Raw genomic sequence first — 21,620 nt, 5'->3', positions numbered from 1 at the left:
CGTTGTTGCTGGAGAGCCGTCTCCCCGGGATGCTGCCTGGGGCCCTGGAGGGCCTGGCCAGAGCATCCATCACCCACTGAAAGGCTGTCTGGAGTGGTTGGGAGGAGGTGTCCCCAATGCCCCCCCCCTTGTCATTGTCTGCCCACCCGACCTGAGGGCCCCACCTGAGTTTCTTCTCCAGGATGTACTGCTGCGGCTGCAGGCTCTGGGGTGAGGCCAGGGATAAGGGATTTGGGATGCAGGAGGGGCGCTGAGCTGGGACAGGACCTTGGTGGAGGGTTCTGGAATGGAGTTAGGGTGTGGAGGGGGATCCTGGGGGGAGAGAATTGGGGGCAGGTCCTGGTGGTGCTTTCACTGCGGCTCCCAGGAGGTGGCTGCCGGGTCCCTGTGACCCCCAGGTAGGGAATCTGCTTTAGCTCTGAGTTGCCACTGTGATGCCAGGCAGACTTTTAAGGCCCTGTCATGTTCCCCTTTGAAAACTGGATGCCTGGCAACCCTAGCTACATAAAGTCATAGGAGTGGAATGGGCAGCAAGGCAGGACTAAGGATTCTCTAGAGCAGGGTCCCCCAGCGTGGTTGCATGGTGACCCCTTTAAATCGAACTAGCGGAGCGCTTAGTTCGAACTAGGAAAACCTCATTCCACGAGGATTAAGCCTAGTTCGAACTAGCTAGTTCGAATTAAGGGCTGTGTAGCCCCTTAATTCGAACTAGTGGGAGGCTAGCCCTCCCCAGCTTTCCCTGGTGGCCACTCTGGCCAACACCAGGGAAACTCGTCTGCCCCGCTCCCGGCCCCGGATCCCTTAAAGGGGCACGGGCTGGCTACGGTGCCCGTGCCAGGTGTAAGCCTCCCAGCACCCAGCCAGCAGACCCTGCACCTGGCACGGATCGAGCCACCCACCCGATGCCCCCCAGCCCTCCCCCTGTTCCCGGGACCAGGCTGGCGGCTCCCGGGAGCTTGCCCGGGACCGCAAGAGGCGGGCACCCGCCTGGGCTAGTGCAGACATCGTGGACCTCATCCACGATCTCCGCACTAGGCACAGGAAAGTGGCCGTCTAGGGCAGGAGAGCTGCCAGCCTGGCCACCCAGGAGCAGGTGTGCAAGAGAATCAAGGGGGTCCACTGAGACCCCCGACCCTGAGCCCTGAGCTTACAATGGCCGTCCTGGGTCAGACCAAAGGTCCATCTAGCCCAGTAGCCTGTCTGCCGACAGCGGCCAACCCTAGGGACCCTGGAGGGGATGGACCGAAGACAGTGACCAAGCCATTTGTCTTGTGCCATCCCTCTCCAGCCTTCCACAAACCTTGGGCAGGGACACCACTCCTACCCCCTGGCTAATACCACTCCATGGACCCAACCTCCATGACTTGATCTCACTTCCCTTTAAACTCTGTTCTAGTTGTAGCCTTCACAGCCTCCTGCAGCAAGGAGTTCCACAGGTTAACTCTTTGCTTTGTGAAGAACAACTTTCTGTTACTAGTGTGAAGCCTGCTACCCATTCCTTTCCTTTGGTGTCCTCTAGTCCTTCTTTATGGGAACTAATGAAGAACTTTTCTGTATGCACCCTCTCCACCCAACTCCTGCTTTTAGAGACCTCTATCCTGTCCCTCCTCCGTCTCCTCTTTTCTAAGCTGAAAAGTCCCAGTCTCTTTAGCCTCTCTTCATATGGGTCCTGTTCCCAACCCCTGATCATGTTAGTTGCCCTCCCCTCTCCCAGCCTTTCTCTTCCCCTCTCCCACCTCCTTTTCCCAGTCTCCCCCAGTTTTGTTCAATAAAGACAGATTCCATTTTGGAAGACACGTTATCTTTATTTTGTACATCAAGAAGAGGGGCTAGGGAAGGGTAAGTGGAAGGAGGTGAGGGAGGAATGGGGCACGAGCCCCCGATGGGGAGGACTGGGCTGGCTCTGCGGGCTTCTGGGGGTGGAAGCTCTCCTGCAGGCCCCCAATTGCCCCCTCTCCCCAGATGGCAGCCTGCGGCAAGTGCAGCCGGTCTGATGGCTGAGTGCTGTGATGTGCCCAGTGTGGGCACTCAGGGCACTCCAAGCCAGGACTGCTTTGCAAGCGGGGCATCCCTGAGAATGTCTGTCCGGGGTGGGGGTCGGGTCCCTTTAAGCACAGCCCTCGGCTAGCCTGAGACAGCAGCTCCACGCTCTAAGTCCTCCTCTGATGCCCTGCCGGCACTGCTTCCGGCCAGCCTTAAGCCCGGTTCAGGGTCCACTTAATGTGGACATGCTAGTTCGAATTAGCAAAACGCTAATTCGAACTAGTTTTTTAGTCTGGATCTGTTAGTTCGAATTAGTTTAGTTCAAATTAACTAATTCGAACTAAGTTAGTTCGAATTAACGTTGTAGTGTAGACGTACCCTAAGTTTGCTAGAGTCTGCCTTCTTGAAATCCACTGTCTTTATTGTGCTGTTTTTCACTTCCTGCCATTCTTCAGAATCACAAACTCTACCATTTCATGATCACTTTCACTTAAGCTGCCTTCCGCTTTTAATTCTCTGTCCGTTTCTTCCTATTTGTCAAAATCAAATATAGAACCGCCTCCCCGCCCGAGTAGCTTTTCCCAGCTTCTGAAATAAAAAATGGTCTCAAATGCATTATAGGAACTTTTTGGATAGTCTGTGTCCTGTTGTGGTGTTTTTCCAACAAGTGTCTGGGTGGATGAAGTTCCCCACCACCACCACCAAGTCCAGTGCTTTTTATGATTTCATTAATTGTTTTTAAAGAGCCTCATTTACCTTTTCTTCCCGTGTAGGTGATATGTAGTAGACCCCCTACCATGACATCACCCTTGTTTTTTACCTTTTTTATCCTCCCTAGAGTCTTTCAATCAGTCTGTCTCCTATTTCCGTCTCAATCTCAGTCCAAGTGTACACGTTTTTAACATACAAAGCAACACCTCTTCCATTTTCCTGAGCACGCTGTACCCTTCTGTGCCAATAGTCTGATTGTGTGTATTATCCCACCAAGTCTCTGTGAGTATGTCTAAACTACGGGGGGGGGTTTCCGAAAGAGGATATGCAAATTCCGTAGGAATTTGCATATCTTCTTCCGCTTTCGAAAAAGCGATCGGGTCTTTTGAAAGTGAAAGTAGTCTGGATGCGGGTTTTTTTCTGGAAAAAAACACCCTTTTTCGGGGGAAAAAACCCACTCTTCCTAAAAAAAAGGAGGTTTACGCGTTTTTTCAAAAAGGTTTTTTTTTTTTTTCAAAAAAAAAAATGCATCCAGACTACTTTCACTTTCGAAAGACCCGCTTTTGAAAAAGCGATCGGAAGAAGATATGCAAATTCCCGTGGAACTTGCATATCCTCTTTTGAACCCCCCCCCCCCCCCCCCCCCGTAGATTAGATGTTCCCTGTCAGGCCAGCTATGGCAGAGTTGTGTTTATGAACTAGCATTTCACTTTCTTCCTGTTTATTCCCCGTACTTCTCGCATTAGTATTCAGCTATCTAAGATGCTGATTGGATTTTCCCCTCCTGTTTTCTCTCCTCTCTCCCTTATCCCTCCTGTTACGTGCTGGCCAATGAATTGACTTAACAGCAACAAGGTGATCGGAGCTGCATTTCTATTCCCCGTTCCCTGACTCTAGTTTGTGCTTGTGCAACTCTGCATGCGTGAATGTCTGTGGTAGATTCTAACACCTGCACATAGAGAGATATAGGTAGCTGTAACATCTGCACCTGTTCATGGGATCCAGGCACAGCTGCTGGGGGAGGCTGGGTCAAAGCCCGCCTGGTTAGTTGCTTGGTGTATGGCAGAGTAGCTGCAGACCCCACTCGCAAGCTCAAGCTTGACTTGGGCCAATTAGCAGTTGCCCGAGGCCTGTCCACAGCACTGCCGGCTCTGCTGGCCCCAGTGAGTGCTGGGAGCTCTTTATGGCCAGAGAGCTCCAGAATTTCCTGTTTTAAAGGGGCCAAATCCTCTATTTCCACCTATACCAAAGGGTTTCCTCTGGCTTGAGAAGCTGGCTAAGCTGCTGCTGAGTTCACCTCTCTTAGGGCTGGCTTTTAACCTCCACTACCCCCAGGGTGGGACAGTCAAGAGCTAGGCAAGCTGTGTCTAGCCATCACCTCGCTGCCCAGGATCTTAGCCCACCTGACCCTGGGGTGCCAAGCCCAAGCCCAGAGCCCAAGGTCTGTCTACACTGGCTGGGAGGCCCTGCGTGGCCCTTCTAGGCCAGCTCCAGCATCAGCTGTGACCTCCCCCAGCTTCTTATGCCTGGGGCTCCCACTAGCCTAGATAGATTGTCCATGTAGCTGATACACAAGGGTTGGCACGGTAGCTCATATATAGTAAACTTCCGATAATCTGGCACCTTTAGGACCCAGGGGGTGCTGGATTATCAGATATGCCGGACTATCAGAAGGGGGGGTTATGAGGGGGTCTGGGGTGGAGTGTGGGGGGGGGGGTGCCCCTTGGCTCTGCGGGACCAACCCGGCAGCACCCCAGCTGCTCTGCCCCAGACTTCCCCAAGTCAGCCGCTGCTGAAACTGACCAGCGGCTGACTCTGGGAAGCCCGGGGCAGAGAAGCTGGGGTGCTGCCGGGTTGGTCCCGCAGCGCCGAGGGGTGGCGTTAGGGGACCAACCCGGCAGCACCCCAGATGCTCTGCCCCCGGCTTCCCCGAGTCAGCCGCTGGTCAGTTTCAGCAGCGATTGAATCGGGGAAGCTGGGGGCTGAGCAGCTCCAATTGTCCGGTTGCCCGGAGCACTTCCGGGTTCCAGATGGTGCCGGACCATCAGGAGTGCTGGACCATTGGATGCCAGACCACTGGAGTTTTACTGTGCTGTCAAATTATCCGATACTATAAAGATACAGGGGAGGTGCACAGCCGAGAGCAAACTGCTGGCAGGGACTGTAACTTCTCCACTTCATCCATGGAGGGTTCTTCTGGGGCCCCTGCTGAGAACGATTCCACTGCCTCCCACAAACCAAAACGTGGCATGTTCTTTGTTCTTCTGTTAGTGCATGTGATATCACAAGGCCATGGGGAAGGTCTCAGTGGAACGCAAACAGGCTTCAGAAGCATCCTGGTGTGTGTGTGTCAGTGAGGAACTTGGTTAGAGACTCAGAAATAAGACTATTAACCAAAAATTGTATCTTGCCAAAGAGGCCCATGGTATAAAATGGCTGTCTGCTTCCACGTCCTTCCTTGTGGCCCTGATCCGCCCAACTTGAGCACGTGTGTAGGTTTACTCCCATAAATAGGCCCACTCATGGGTGTAAAGTTTCCGGGGTCTGCTGGATGGGGGGAGCCTATGTTTGTAGCATGGAAGTCTTCACGCTGTGTGTAGCCTGCGTCTCCAGTACCTTGTGTGTGGCCATTTCAAAAGAAAATGTGTAGAAGAGAGAAATAGGTCAGAGTATATTGGCCAGTGCTGAAACTCAGAGTGGGGAGGACAGCTCTTTCCAGTGGAGAAGAGCAAACTCCTTTCCCGGAGACATCCTGAGTCCATGGGGATAGAATAAAAATACTCCCCCGGCTGTCGGACTCGTCAGTCTCAGGGCCCCAGAGCGCAACAACTTTGTTTTGGAGTTGCAGACGATTTTGGTCCTCAGGGCTCATGCTAGATTTTTGGTTCTAATCTCAAGAGCTTGTGATTCCCTGCACCCCTCGCATCTTCCCATCCTACCCCAGGCAAATGCAACCACTGCCATTAAAAAAAAAAAAGACTCTATTTTGGCAGCAATTCTACGTTCTAGAAAGAAATCACTTGCAGTATTCTGGGATTCGGGCTTCTGACTAGTCCTGATTCCACCTGAGCATGATCCAGGGCACTGTCCGACCGGCATAGAGCAACCTGTTCTCCAAAGTCGGTATCTTTCCCCTTCCACAAGTCTCATCTCTCAGGCAGGACTGGCTTCTGCCTTAAAATGGTCCTGGGGGGCTTCCTTTGTGTCCGGATAATATGTTAATCAGCTCAAAATGACAGAGTAAGCAGGAACTGCAGCCTCTGTCACTGTACCTCCAGCACCAGCTGTGTTGAGGAAGAAAAAAAAGCATCAGCGTTGTTAGAGAATCGTGGGGCTCATGCTGTGAAATTCATTGCCATCCAGAGCGCCATTGTATGCAAATGAGCCTCTTTGCATGTTCATTTATTTCTGTGCGGCATCACTTCCTCCGTTCCGCACTTGGAAGTGGTTGGGCGCTGGGTTTTGACCTCAACGCGGAGTACTGTACCTGCTCAGGGGTGGGAAATACTACATAAACCAGTCCTTGCGAAGCGGCTTTTGGAAGTGTGGCTAAGTCTGCGGAACTCGTCCCATCGTGTGCGGGGCATCCGTTAAAAAGTGCCTGAGACCTACAAATGAAAGGCTGGCTAAGAAGGTGGCATTATTATTGTAGGCCATGGTGATGATCGCTGAAGGCTGCAGGACAGGGCACATGTTTCCAACGAACGAGACCCCACAGCTGGCTTCCCTTACTCACTTTCCCAAGGACGGAGCTATAGAAATGGCAAAAGAATCATAGAGCTGGAAGAGACCTCAGAAGGTTATTGAGCCCAGCCCCCTGCCCAAGGCAGGACCAATCCCAACTCAATCAACCCAGCCAGGGCTTGGTCAAGCTGGGACTTTAAAACCTCTAGGGATGGAGATTCCACCCCCTCCCTAGGGAACCCATCCCAGGGCTTCCCCACCCTCCTAGGGAAATAGTTTGTCCTAATCTCCAACCTAGACCTCCCCCACTGCAACTTGAGACCATTGCTCCTTGTTCTGCCATCCCTCTCTAAAGAGACTGTGGGGAGAAGACTGCCAGCCTGGAAGGTTAGGATCCGGGGGCTGAGCAGTGTTGTATCGCTGCTGCTGTTTGTGGTAACATGTTTCGACTGGTTAGGAAGGTTTGCTCTTGCTGGAAAGTCCTTGCTGGTCGCAGCTGTCTTATTTTGCACTTCTGCTCCACCAGTCATTCAGCCAGCTTTTTCTGCTCCAGCTTAGTAGATTTTCTCTGTTTGTTGGTCTGAAATCCCACTTCTGACACCATCGGGAATCTCTGAGGAAATTAGACGTAGGCACCTTTATGCGTACAGCACTGCAACAGCCCAGTTGCCGGGTGTCTGGTGAAGAGGCGCTAAGCTGATGGGAGAGAGCCATCCCATCGGCAGGATAAAACGACCTTCTCGAACACCAGTGGGAAGGTAGGGCTGTCTGCACTGGCACATATGTTGGTGTAACTTATGTCACTCGGGTGGTTTATTCTCCCTTCCCCACCCCAATCAAGTGACATGATTTCTGCGGACATAATCTGTAGCGTAGATGCAGCCTAAGCCGTGATCAGCGAGACTTAGCAGGAGCAAATCTCTAGCATGTTCGTTCAGAACAGTCACCGCAAGCAAAAGAAACGAGGAAACCCCCATCTAGCTAGGGGTTCACCCAGCTCTTGACTTTCTCCCTCTGTAGCAGCCCTTTTCATAGCCCCCTTCTCCGCACCTGTGCAGGGGGAGAAGGAACAGAAGCCAGACTTAAATTCTTGCGTACTGTGGCTCCGGGAGTCCCTCTGCACCTTGTCGTGGGGTAAAATGTTGGATCTGGGAAGAGGCCGCCTGAACGGCCAGGGAGAGGATAAAAGCCTTTCGTGTCTGTTGCTAATTTTCCATTGCATGGAATCCAGCCTCTGTCAGTAGTGACTGAAAGCTGTTGCCATCTGCTTCGGCGTTTCAGCAGTTCCTTTGGAATGAGGCCAGTTGTCTTAGCTCAGTTCCGAATGAGCAGGTGTTTGCGTCACAAACCTCCCTCCCCCCCCCAAATATTTTTGCTCGTTAGGTCAGGGACCGCCCTGTTCTCTGTGTTTCGTACAGCGCTGAGCATCCTTGGACCAGTCCACTGCAGCATTGGCAGGGCTTGGTCCCTGGTTAGACGTCCTCTGCGTGCTGGAGCCAGGGAGACCGATCTCCCCTGTGAACCTAGGAGGCAGGGCATGGCAGAGAAGATTGCATTGCCACTGTCCATGCTGCGGTAGGAAGATAATTCTCCAGGGCTGTCAACCTGGCATCTCTTTGGGCGTGGGTAGGACCCCCAACAGACCAGCCGTTGCTCCACCCATGATCTTCCAGGGTTCTTTCGTCGGTGGCCCCGATACGGAGCTGTGAGCGTGGGCACGTAGCTGGCATAGTTCCCGGATGCCCTGATGCCTGCTCTATCTGCAGAGAGCAGGAGACCTTGGCACATTCCTGTGTTGTGTGCGCCAGGTGTCAGCCCCTCCTTCCAGCTCCTTCAGACGCTCCTGCTTAGCGTCCGCTTGCAGGCAAGCGTGTCAGCCTCCCGCTGGCACTGGCCAGGTTGGCCATCCGCCAGTGCGGTCATAGCAGGGCTTACTTTTGGCCCCTGTTTGTCCCCTATCTCTGAGCAGAGTTCCTCTGGCCTCTTTGAGCAGTGGCCCCCTCAGGGCTCTCGACTTAAGGTTCCCATCTGGGACTCGCGTGCTGAACCCGAGTCCTCTACTTCTGTATCTGTTTTAGCCTTTGTTCTCCCACTGAATCACATGTGCTCTGTGCCCTCCTCTTCAATTGAGGCAGCTGGCCTTCTGTCCCACACACGTTAGCCCCCCTCGCTCCCTCCCAGAAGTCAACTAAGCTGGCATCGCTTCTGTGTATTCACCTTACAAAAACCCTGCTTCTTGTATTAGCGAGTCTTGTCTGACCTTCGCTCTGACCACATCTGCCTCTCCGATCTGCTTAATAGGGGGAAAAAAATCCCAGTCACTTTGACTTCAGCCGATGACTATCTGACAAAGAACTGCGGAATTAATTTCCGGTAGCTGATAAGTGAACCCTTCTTCCTCCAGACTTGGTCGGCAAGTGAATGAATCAGTCTAGTGAATAGACTTGGGCTAGTGGTAGATCTCGCTGAAACGATAAAAGAATTTCATTTTCTTTTTCATTGCCGTGTGAATGAGCTGTCGGTGTAGATGTCATTCAAGAATCTCTTTGTTATTTTAATGATCCTGCATTAAACCATGCAGGAAATTACAAGGCATGTGTAATTTAACTATTGTGTGTGATATTAGAGCAGGGGAAATTCATAGCTCTCTAGTAATGGGGGGATTCGATATTATTGGAGGTAAGAAGGCAAAAGTGCCAAGTGAGGATTTGATGTTTATAAAATAGAATTTCTCTTCCATTTGCAGTTCTCTTTTGTGGGGAATCTTTTTTTTTTTTTTTAAGTGCTGACTTCTTTTCCCATTTGATCTATTGCATGCGATTTTCCTGCATGACAGTTGTTTATTAGCTGATGGTTTTGGTATCCAGCAGGCAGTTTGTATAGCCAGGCAGTGTAATTTGTCTCCAACTTTGTGTGTGTGTGTGTGTGTGTGTGTGTGTAATTTGTCTCGAGGTGTGTGTGTGTGTGTGTGTGTGTGTGTGTGTGTGTGTGTGTGTGTGTAATTTGTCTCGGTGTGTGTGTGTGTGTGTGTGTGTGTAATTTGTCTCGAGGTGTGTGTGTGTGTGTGTGTGTAATTTGTCTGAAGTGTGTGTGTGTGTGTGTGTGTAATTTGTCAAGTGTGTGTGTGTGTGTAATTTGTCTCGTGTGTGTGTGTAATTTGTCTCGTGTGTGTGTGTAATTTGTCTCGAAGTGTGTGTGTAATTTGTCTCGAAGTGTGTGTGTGTAATTTGTCTCGAAGTGTGTGTGTGTGTGTGTGTGTGTGTGTGTGTGTGTGTAATTTGTCTCGAAGTGTGTGTGTGTGTGTGTAATTTGTCTCGAAGTGTGTGTGTGTGTGTGTGTGTGTGTGTTTTTAAATAAGTCTCAAACTTTTCTTGCCTCCCTGCTAGGAATGTGCCTGCTTAACCAGTGAACATCACTCTTACCAGGTGATGCTTACCGCTTCTGGTTAACTGGCGGCCTGGCCTGGCTTGGCAGTGGCTGCTCCAGTCCGGCCGGTACACCGTATCTCACCGTGACTGGGGGACTGCCCCCTACCTACTCCTGTTTAACCGGTTCAACATAACGTTTAACTGGCTAGCTGATGAAACGAGAGAGCTGCTCAAACGGGAATTGACATCCCTACTCCCTGCCTCGCGTGTCTGTGTGCAGGACAGAGTGTGTTTATGGCTTGCTGCTGCCTACTGGTTGCAGTTGAATTTATGCGGGAGGAGAGACTGCACCTTGGAGGTGCTTGAAGCCTTCCTGTGACATCTGCTGCTGATTCGAATGCTGAGCCCAGCGTAAGATTTGAACGGGTGTTGGGGCGAATGCCAGTTGTCTAAGTGCCGCAGTAAAAATAGACCACCCTTTTCCTCGGGAGCCACGACAGGCAGGGCGCTGTGCTCCTCCGTGGAGAAGGGAGCCCTTGTCCTCGAAACACTGTGGCCTAGCAAAGGTGTTTTTAAGACCGTGCATCCTTCCCTTAGGAGAGTTGAAACAATTGCACTTGACTTTAATTTTGGGGGAGTGATTTAGAGTTCGCAGAAGCTGCCTAAGTGGTTCCCTAAAGTGTGTGTGGGGGGGAGAGTCATCTGAGTAACAGACGTGTTCAAATTTGGTTTTGCAGGCTGCTAAAAGGGTGATCTTGCTGTCGGGAACCCCGGCTGTGTCGCGGCCCGCGGAGCTTTATACGCAGATCGTGGCTGTCCGACCAGCCTTCTTCCCTCAGTTCCACTCCTTCGGACTCCGCTACTGTGATGCCAAGCAGGTACTGGAGCGTCTTAGCGGTGAAACGGTAGCCTCGGACGCGCGCGTTCACGCTGTCCGGCTCCGGCAGGCTGCTAATCTCCTTGCCAGAGTGGAGACCCTCACCCCTCTTGTGTTCTTCCCGCGGGTAGCCTCCGCCTGTCACTTTCAGGAAGACTCTTCTCTTGCTCACAGCAGGGCTTTGAAAGCTCTCACGCTGTGAAGCATTTTGGGCTGTGTGTAAACCGTGTATGGGGGCTGGGGAAGCCAAGCTACTCAATTAAAACCTGCCTTAGCGAGATGCGGGCTTAACAGCCCAAAAGGCAAATCGGTCATCACAGCAGTAGGCGAGTCTGATATGAGAGGGCCGGACCCCGTGGCGTCTGACTGTGATGAGCCGCTGCAAGTTAGAACTAGCCATCTGGAAACCAATTTCTCGTCGTCTGTATGTTCATGCTTGTTTTTAACCGCCCGAGGGACTTGGCCGTTTGAGCACTGGAGCTCTGCTTTTGCTAAGTCCCGAGACAGGGGAGCAATGGAGACTTGAAGCTGCCTTTGTGATCCACCTCCTCCTGATGATTGTAGGGCTGCCGGGCTGGGACCCGGCCTATGTTAGAAACCGGTTCTCAAAGTTCATTGCACCGCAACCCCCTTCTGGCAACAAAAATTAAGACATGCCCCCAGGTTGGGAGACTGAACCCTGAGCCTGCTTGAGGCCCGTTGTCCCAGATGTGGGGGGCCAAATTGAGATTCAGGCTTCAGCCCCATGCCCCGATAAATCGAAGATGATTTGTTTGGCTCATCAGACAGCCAGACCCCAGTCACTTTAAGGAGTCTGGTAGATACAGAGCCGGGACCCGATGCCAATGCTAAATTCTGAAGCAGAATAAAGAAGTGAGTTGCTCTGAGTGTAGGAATCTTGTAGGACCCTGTATCTTTCGTGTTAACCCTTTGGAGTCCCCCAAAATTAATATTTGTAGTGCTTTACCCTTGCAAGAGAGAATCCTACTTTAGTGGTATGAACACAGGCTGGGGAGCCAGGACCTAATCCAGGCTCTTCCCTCTGGGGCCTTGGTCAAGTCACTTAACTTCTCTGTGCTTCAGCTTCTGTAAAAGGGGGATAAAAGCTTCTTCTTTTCCATAAGGGTTTGTGCAGCTCAAACCACTGGAGCAGAAGATAACAATGTTGGGGCTAAATAGCCTCCTTATAAGCCATAATATTCACTGCCTTTTGTTTTGCTTTACGTGGTTTGGTATTTTCTCACTGTTCTCGCCTGAGAGCTTTGTACCTGAATTCCATCCAAAATGGCTGCCGAGTCCTGTATTCTGATTGTATGTCTGAGAGCTGTGAGCCTGACAATCAAAGCGCCTGCTCTTTCTAGGATGCACAAGTGCATTGCGTTTGACTAGCTCATTGGCTCCAGTAGTAATGCACAGACACTGTTGATTTAACGTGAGGTCACGCTGCATGGGGACTCGGGCTAGCAGGACTGCAGTTGTGTTAGCAAAGTGCAGCTTTACCCGGCAAAGACTCGTAGAATCCTAGAACGGGAAGGGACCGCGCGAGGTCATCAAGTCCAGTCCCCTACCCTCACGGCAGGACCAAGCACCTTCTAGAGCAGGGTTTCCCAATCTATGGGTCAGGACCCAAATATAGGTCGCCATTACATTTCAAAAGGGTCGCCACGTGTCTCCCCAGGTGGCTCTTAAGAACCATTCACACATTTTTTAAATTGTCCTGGGTCACCAAGTCTTCCCGAATTGTCAAAATGGGTCCCCATCTGCTCTAGACCATCCCTGACAGGTGTCTATCTAACCTGCTCTTAAATATCTCAAGCGATGGAAATTCCACAACCTCCCTCGGCAATTTATTCCAGTGTTTAACCCCCCTGACAGGTGGGAAGTTTTTCCTAATGGACAACCTAAACCTCCCTTGCTGCAGTTTAAGCCCATTGCTTCTTGTCCTACCCCCAGAGCTCAAGGAGAACAATTTTTCTTCCTCCTCCCTGTGACACCCTTTTAGGTACTTGAAAGCTGCTATCGTGTACCCCTCAGTCTTCCCCAGCCACTCTAGGGTCCATTGACAGCTCTTGGGGTACCAGGACTGTCCCCTTTCTTATGACAGTTCAACATCCTCCCTGACATTATCAGCCTGTCAGCCACTAAGCAAGCTTTCTCCTCTGAACTTAGACCAGCCCGTCCTTTGCCTTGTAAGTTAACAGGTGCATCCCACTCCCCTGGAATCATTCCCTGTGCTGTCCGCCCCAGTGCTGCACAATACCGGATCTGCTGTCCCCAAGGAGCAGGCTACCCCCAGCTTGTACCATTCCGCTCCGGACCTGTACTGTCCTTGACACCACCGCCCTGAAGTACAGCGACAGTGAGGAGGAGACATTTATTATCATCGTCTAGATTCCAGAGATAGTGAGGATATTGGAAATAGGGCTTGTGACGGACCGGGCCGTGTCTGGGCACAGCTGAGGGCGTCCGCTCAGGGCGAATTGCTCAACTTCGGAGCTCCTTACAGCCCCCAGACTGGTGACCTCTCCAAACAGGCCACAAACCAGTCCCACAGAGCGCTTCAGCTGCCTGCCTGAAGCCTCGCGAGCAAAACCCCTCTGACACCCCAGCAATATCCGCACCCCAGATGGCCCCGGGCCTCATACACAGGTGGGGGGTCCTAGCACCCAATCCCACCTACCCCAAACAAGTTCTGTCCGGTTCCAAGAAACCAGCCACAGATCCCTGATCAATTTACCCTCTGGATCCTACCCACAAATCACGCTGGGCCAATCCTATAGCATCTAACAACTAAAGGTTTATTACCACAAGAAAGAAAAGTATGAGAGTGAGGTTGCTAAAGAATCATACATTACATACAGCGAATCTCCCAGTTCTCGATGCAGGCTCTAGCAGAGACGTTACAGTTGCTGGCTTAAGAGTCCTTGTTGCACATTCTAGGATCAGGATGGGTCCACGGGTCTTTCCGGCTCTTTGATCCCTGCACTGCTGCCTCTGGGATGAAGTGCTGAGCTGAGAACCAAGATGGAGTCCACCACATGGCCTATTTATCCCTCCTTCCTGGTCTCTTCTTGGCTACAGCAGGTCACCTGGCCCACGGCTACTTCCTGTGTTCCCTGCTGGTAGCCCTTAGGTATGAGTCACCCTCATTCTTTAGGTGTGTCCTTGGCCCATCGAGTGCCATTGTCCCACAGGGCCTCGCTGATTAGCATGTCCATAGGCCGGGCTCTGCCCAATGCTCAACCACATGCAGAGAAATACTCAGTATCTACACAGATTACAGATTCCTAACTACACACACAGACATTATACAATCACATGACTAGCGTACATAGGATTAGCTTCTATTCAACACCCCACATGGCCCCTTTTATACCATTTTTGGGGCCAACACCCCCACCTATGGGTGCAGCAGTGATCTGGCTGCTCCCCTCAAATTCAGTAACGTGACAGGGCTGCAAAATTATAGCTAACCCATTCAATGGGCTGTTTGACCAGTTAACCGATTAAAGGGGGGGAAGGGTGGAGGGGCTGGAGCAGCCCCCCTGTCTGCGGTGGAATGGGAGGGGCTCCAGCCCCTGTTGGTGAACTGGAACTGGTAAGCCCAGTTAAGGGTGAGGCTTACCGGTTAACCAGTTAACTAGTCACATTCTTAATTGGAAACAAACTGGCTACATGTAAAACAAAATCCTAGCACAGCGCTTTTTAGAGACTAACTCAGCTCTCCAGTTAACCTCCTGTCTGAGGAAATCTCTCGTTTTCAGCCAAGGTTAGCTCAGCTCCCACCTCTGCAAACACACTGCCCATTTCATTGCTAGGCCCACGGAGAGGGGGTGCCTTCTCTGCACCCTCACCCCCCCCCCCCAAAGTTCCTTGTCTGTGCTCAGAGACAGGATGGCCACCTCTGGCTTGGTTTTCTCGTATGCTGCTGCACTGTCGGCTTAACATCTCTTCATTAACACATGACTTTCTAGGTGAATGGCCACCCATCATGTTAATTTATGATGCTTCATTTATATCTGGACAGCGACACACACACGCTTCTTACTCCTGTCTGGGGGGAAGTGTATTTTTCACTTCTGCCTTGACTTGGCCGCTGTATTTTCAGTATGGTAACATAACCCCTTGTCTAGCGTCTGAACGCTTCGTGCACAACAATATGAAGACCAGTCTAGACAGGCTTTCATTGAAGGCCTCACTTGACCGTCTTGGGTGAACCAGCCTGTACGTACCGGAATGGGGATAGTCTTGTAGCCCCCTCTCCCGGGGGCATTAAGGGGGTTTGAGTCACCGAGGGGTGCTCATTCAGAGGGGCACAGTGCATGCGGCGTGTCTTCACAGGCAGCTCCTGAATTCTTCCTCTCTGAGCTGTGTCAGCAGCACTCTTGGGGGGAACAGGCCTTAGTTTCCTGCATGGCCAAGACTGAATAGGTTTGGTATTTCAGGCACCTGTGGGGTAGGGCTCCAGAAGGTCGACTTGCGTCAGTACAAGCCACGTGGGGCTCAGGTTGGGATGAAGACACGGAGTCACAGAGCTTCTCACGTCCACACTCGGAGCACAGCAGCAGGGAAGCATTAGCTTGGGTCCCATAAAGGCCCGTGTTTGCGCCACTGTTTAAATGAGCTTGTCACCTCCCGTAAAAGCCACAGGAAAGGAGCCATCAATAGCCACGTCCTGTCTTAAATGGTCGCTGCCCAGAAGCCCCAAGGTTGCCGTAACTATTTTGCTTCATTGGGAAAGGCCCACCTTTACGAGGCAGCTGAGTATTGAGGCTCCTGCCGGCAGCTGCTTGAGTCATTAGTGCTGCTGAGTGATAGCAGCGGCTGTCGTGAAACTAGAAAGAATTCAGCCAGCGAGTCTGCAGGGAACAAGGGCTGCTTTGTGGGAAACAACGCCAATGATCCGTGACGGGAGGGATTGAGATTTCTGCATGCTCGGATCCTACATCCTCCGTGAAAAGAGTTGGGGACTGGACCGGAAACTTGGGAGTCAGGGAGGCAGGGTTTTGATTTTGCTAATGCTGCACCAGACCAGAGAGAGACCTTCCCTGCAGTGTGCTCTGATCCCGAAGCACAGGAGGGCAAATTAAGAACCGAGATTCAGTTTGAGGGCTAACGCCCACTCTGGTGGGAGTGTTTTGTCTCCATGTGTCATGGTCCTGAGGGAGGGGCAGCAGCCTGGGGACTAAGGAGTTAACTGTACCTGGCCAGGTAGCAGTCAGCCAATAGAAATGCAGACAGAGATTTCAAACTGAATTTCAAAGGAATTTTGGGGTTTTCCTTTTGTCTCTGGGTCAGTTTTGTGCTAGATACTGAGGGAGATGGAAGACGTGTCTCTCCAAGAAAAAGACTCTTCATAATGTGTAAGTAGGGTAACGTTTAGATAAATCCGTCAGGTTTGATTGTTTTCTGTTGTGGGACTTTGGATCTGATGTCTGTGCTGTTAGAAATGGGTTTTCCTCTCTTTTGTAACTAAGTTTTGAGCCCATGGGAAAATTCCCCATGCGTTTATTAATTGGTGGCTCTTACCATCTAGCCAATCCAACTATGCTTGTAACAGGAGTATTGTTGTGATAATAAAAGTTCTTTCTTTTTTATTAACCTGGAATTGGTTCAGTTCTGAGTCCTGAAGAATCTATCTGTGGGATCTGCCTGCCTCTGACTAGGGAATAGTAATTTGTGTTTTCTCTTTTCTTTTTCAAGCTCTTTGGAGAAAAGAGCTTGGGGTTCCCTGGGGTTGGTTTCAAGTGTCCACCCCTGTCTGTGATTCCAAAAGCACTTGATGGTGGCAGTGGATTTTTTTATCCCCAAATCTAGGTTTTTAGGATTTTGGGGGGAAGTTTTATACCAAAGCCTGGAGAGATACAGTTTTGGGGTACTTTTGCGGACCCCCACTTCTGCATTTATCATGGCCTGCAGTCACATCCTCCGTCAGCTACGCGCCCTTTGGCTCTCACACGTTCAGCCTGGTGAGTTGAGTACTGGGATGAGAGAGCTCAAAGGAAGACACGCCAATGTGGCAGGTCAGTAGAGGGCGGCGGATGCTTTGAGGCTGCTGGCCATTTTGGGTTCCTTTGCATTCCTCCTAATAATTGAGATTTGGAGGAATCCCGGCCAGATTCTAGTTTTGGTAACTGTTCTGCCTCCCTAAAATTCATCTTTCCAGTTGCAAGTGGTGGACTGTACTGGCGCTCCAGCGTCTCTGTCTCCCGCAGAAGCAGCGAGGTGAGGGTGGTGAGTGGAACTGAACAGAGTAAAAGAGAGTTTGAAAAGCCTCTTAAAACCCACTGGAATGAAAGGTGCCATATAAATGAGTTATGAGTTATAATAAATCCTGTTGTAATCGTTACATTAAACAAAAATGGACAAACCTGAACCATTTAATTTAAAATAAAATCCTGGCAGTGCAGCATTTAAAAAAAATTGATTTAGTCTCATGGCAGAAACTGCACATCTCTGGCGGAGGCAATAAGAAAAGCTATAAAACTAGAGTTTATTTGTTTATGATCCAATTCCTTGGCACCTCCTGTGTTTTTAAAAATGCAACCAATGAAATGTCAGCTGTTTATTTACAAGCCCTGCTCAGTTTCTTGAAGTAGATGTTGTGAAGCCATTTTTCAAACTGGTTGGGGTTGGGAAATAACCGATAAAAATTAAATAATGTTTAGCTCAACGCATACTCCGAATTTGTAAAGGTTTGACAGCTTCTGTTAATGCTGTAATAAATTTACTGACTTGAGTGAGACGCTTTAATACTTTGATAAATTCACAGTTGATGCATTTGTTCTTGGATATTAGGGATCAAAGCCAGATGTCTGGTGTCAGAATAAATTTCTATTCATTTTTCCTTGGGTTTTATTTAGTAGAGACTAAGGGGGTTGAGATGATAGAGGTTTATAAAATCATGACTGGTGTGGAAAAAGTGAATAAGGAAAAGTTATTTACTTATACCCACAATATAAGAACTAGGGGTCACCAAATGAAATGAATAGACAGCAGGTTTAAAACAAGCAAAAGGAAGTTTTTCTTCATTCACTGCAGTCAACCTGTGGAACTCCTTGCCAGAGGATGTGGTGAAGACTAGGACTTTAACAGGGTTCAAAAAAGAGCTAGATACATTCATGGCAGTTAGGTCCATCAATGGCGATTAGCCAAGATGGGTAGGAATGGTGTCCCTGGCCTCTGTTTGTCTGGTAATGGGTGATAGGAGAGGGATTACATGCTGATAACCTGTTGTGTTCCCTGCCTCTGAGGCATCTGGTATTGGCCACTGTCAGCAGATAGGATACTGGGCTGGATGGACCTTTGGTCTGACCCAGTCTGGTCGTTCTTGTGTTCTTCTTGTTCTACATTGTGTCCTGTTAAACATATAGCGCTCAGGTCGTCAGGTAATGCTACTTTTTACAATGATCGTTTCAATTTTTAACTTTCTCGAAATGACCCATCAGAACTCATTGCTAGGGTTAGTTATTAAGATTCACGTACTGATCTGGAATAGCGATGATGTTACAGAGCCCGAAGGCCACATTTGCGAGGGTGTGACTCCAGTAACACACGCCAGTAACCATGGAAACCAATCATGTAACAATGGCACGCTCCTTGGCTAACGGTCGACAGAGCAGGCGCTGGGCACTCAGTGGTAGTGTCGTGGTTATAGCAGCATCCTTTTCTTTATTATCCGTGATCCACTACCCTAAGCCATGCTCTCCACCTTCCGATGTCACACGGCACGTCAGTGTCTTGGCCCACCCCAAATCTTACCGCGCTCTTCTATCACATGTAGTGTCTGTGTGTCTTCCCGTCCGGCATTAAGCAGCATGAATTACGTCTCTCACGTGTGGTTTGTTGAATCCCTGCACTCTCTCTCCACCCCCAACTTGTGGGGAGAATTATGTGGGGAGGGTTTATTTTGGTGGGGTGTTAGTTTTGGGGAGAAAGGGTGGTTTGCTTTTTTGGGGTTTTTAGAATGAACATGCTTGGAGCAGAAGGTGTGAGGGGTTGTGGTGGTCCTTAGTTTCTGAGACTGGAAGCTTTTTGGGACCAGGACTGCTTTTTAGTTCTGTTTGTACAGCACCTAGCACAACAGAATCCACGACGGGGGCGCCTGGGTGCTACAGTAATAAATAATAGTAATAGAAATGTGCTGCTCAATTGTGGAGTGGCCATTCAAGAACCTCTGTCCCCTGCAGACGTACTTTGCCCTTATGATAGGAAGCTCCCCTGGGCCAAAAAATCACATCCCTATTTCAAAACTTCAGGCTCTTGGAGAACCGCTGGCCCTGGGCCATTGAGCGCCTTTGTAGATAGGGACTTAGACATTGAGCTGGCTCCTTGCCCCCTCTCTAGCAAACACCAACGGGTGTGAGAATCGGCACCAATCACAGTCCTCATTTTGCACAGTCGGTTTTCAGTACGTTTCAAATGGAAAGTCAATCCGTAACAACCAGACGATGGTTCCATTTGCGAAATTTCTGCAGGCGTCTCTGCTCACTGGCCTTGTAATCAGCCCTACCCAGAGCAGAATTGCATGGGCATTCAGATGAGACAAAGCACCTCTCGGCTGAAATTCCATTTGCCGCGTTCCGTTTCATTTTGGATACCACGTAATGTCGAGTTAAACGTCGCGATCCACCTGATGCAAAGAAGGTCACAAAGGCTGATCCCGGTAGGAAGTTAAAACCCCCGTTGCTTATGTAGCCTGCAGAGAGGAAATGGTGCTGAGAGACGAGATCCATTGTAACGGTGTTGGTTGTCCGTGTAGTTGTTCTCTGAGGAAGCAGAGAAGAGAGCGATAGGACGTGACATTCAGGAAAGCCCCCTCCAAAGCAGTCTTCAAAATCACGTTTCCAAACATACCAGGCGCCAGCCTGGGAAGAAATCCTGCTGATTGTACCGAGATTGCTTCATACACATTAGCTCTTCATACACATTTGCTCTTTCACCTTCCCCTCCTCTCCAAGAGGCAGGTAATCTCGTTTTGCATTGGTGGTGGTAGTGGTGTTTTTAGTACACTGCAGTGGGCGTACAGGCAGAGAGACGTCTGGGGAGCCTACAACCTAAATTTACGTTGTGTATGGCAGAGGATGCTGATAACGATTGGAGAAAGGACTAAGGTCACAGCAGGGATGAGCCTGAGGTGAGGAGTCCGGCTAGTCCCTGCCTTGCTGTACGCCAGGTCTGGGAGGGCCCGCTAGGCAGAACGGTAGCTGCTTCTGGGAGAAGGGAACAGAGGGAGCCCGTGGCAAGCCGCCGTGGCAGAATTGATGCCAGGAAAGCGAGGTGCCTGGAGAACCAGCCGAGTTATGCGGAGATGGGGCCAAATGTCATTGTACCCACTTCCTGCAAGCTACCTGGGGGCCTCGGAGCCGGACGAGGCAGGGGCAGAAGCCGGGGATGTGCATTGCCCATCGGGGGGGTGCTGATCAGGAGACAGGCACGGTGGGGAGAGGTACTGACTCAACATTCGGTAGGTGTGCAAAGTCACTTAACCACTGCGGGCGTCGTCCTCCAGCCCCACCCCGGACACAGATGCCGGCAGGTAGCAAGCCTGCATGGATCCCTCTTTGGTCGGGCATTGGCCCCTGGCGCTGAGGGGTTTGGTAACCATTTTTAGAACGGCCACAGACCAACGGGCTGAAAGGGGAGCAGGGACGGAAGCAACAATAGCACAGTCCCTTCTCCACCTCTAGAGGTGCCCCTCCCCCTGGCCTCTCCCCTCCTTCTGCTTCTGCCTCCCAACCTGAGGCCTCTCGTCCCACCAGTGATGCACGCAGTGTGGAAATGCACTAGCCTGGTGAAATGCATTGCACCTCTGCGGGCTGCTCAGTTGGGATTTCTGGCCTGGTGAGGTATTGCTCCTTGACCTGCCCTTGCGACCCCCTCAGTGGTCGCCTCCCGTCCCAGCCTAGCACTGACCAATACAGTCCCGCACCTGGGCTCTCACACACCTGCGTCCAGCACAGGAGAATGTTTCCTTCCACCCATGTCCCCTCACACACTCGAGCCAGGATGCCTTCCAGCTCCTGCCCAAACTCATGGCCTCTTCTGGCTGCCTGCCCCATGAAGCCGTTGCCCTTTCGTGAGTAGCTGCGCACCTTCCACGTAAAATCAATCGCAGCAGCAATATCTCCTTATGGACCTCATGGAGTCTCAGCTATTTTCAGGGGCACACAGCTGCTTGGAGTAGGGCTTTTGTGAGAAGGACTGGCGGGTGAAAGGGCCTCTCAGGGATCAGTCTTATCGTGTAAAGGCTTTTTTGAAGGAGGAAGGCTGTGCAGCATTTCCCTAAAGACAGGCCTGCTCCGGATCCACCTGCTCTCCTCTGGCAGTTTGCTCCCTAGCCAGCTCCCCCTGGCTGAGAATGTTTCTTAAACTTTTTAAGACCGAGGAACACTAAACAATATTTTTTTTAAATGAAGAACACCAAGGATTGGGTGGGGGGGTGATGGGTTATTGAGCAAAAAAAAAAAAAAAAATCGCCTGCCCCTTTAAGGGTGGCCATTTTGAACTCTGTTCTCCGTGGCACACCTCCAACTGCCTCATTTAAAAAACACTGGCTTAAAGGCTCTGATGGGGTTTGTAACTGCTGATTGTGCTTTCCTTTTCCGCAGATGCCATGGGGCTGGGTCTACTCCGGGTCTTCCAACCTAGGAGAACTGAAGCTTTTACTGGAAGAGTCGGTCATGATCCGCCGCCTGAAATCTGACGTGCTCTCTCAGCTTCCAGCAAAGCAGCGCAAAATGGTTGTGGTGTCTCCGGACGGCATTAATTCAAAGACTAAGGCTGCGCTAGCCGCTGCTGCAAATGACATGGCCAAAGGATACACAAATGTGAGTCCGAAACTGCTAGTGTCCTGGGCTGTTGATAGTTCAGGTGCCTCTGTCTTTTCGAGATGAGTGAGCATTTTTAGCTCACTTCAAATCAGTGGAGAGCAGTTCCTAGATCCCAACATCAGCATCGAAATGTACAGCAGACGTAATCAAGGGGAACTGTTTTAA

At 50.7% G+C, this 21,620-nt stretch overlaps 1 protein-coding gene across 3 annotated transcripts in view; it reads left to right on the top strand.

Moving 5' to 3' along the window:
- Nucleotides 1-21,620, top strand: part of SMARCAL1 (SNF2 related chromatin remodeling annealing helicase 1) — a 64,243-nt gene that overhangs the window by 30,806 nt on the left and 11,817 nt on the right. For 2 of the 3 annotated variants that reach the window (XM_075933020.1, XM_075933021.1), the window contains exons 10-11: nt 10,484-10,624; nt 21,234-21,452. In XM_075933020.1, the coding sequence (XP_075789135.1) occupies nt 10,484-10,624; nt 21,234-21,452 (360 nt within the window). The remainder of the gene's footprint in view (nt 1-10,483; nt 10,625-21,233; nt 21,453-21,620) is intronic. The other variant, XM_075933022.1, reaches the window with a different exon arrangement.

The sequence above is a fragment of the Pelodiscus sinensis genome, chromosome 7 (assembly GCF_049634645.1).
Source record: "Pelodiscus sinensis isolate JC-2024 chromosome 7, ASM4963464v1, whole genome shotgun sequence".
NCBI lineage: Eukaryota > Metazoa > Chordata > Testudines > Trionychidae > Pelodiscus > Pelodiscus sinensis.
Note: the sequence above shows the minus strand (reverse complement) of the source record. Positions and strands in the feature narration are given on the sequence as shown.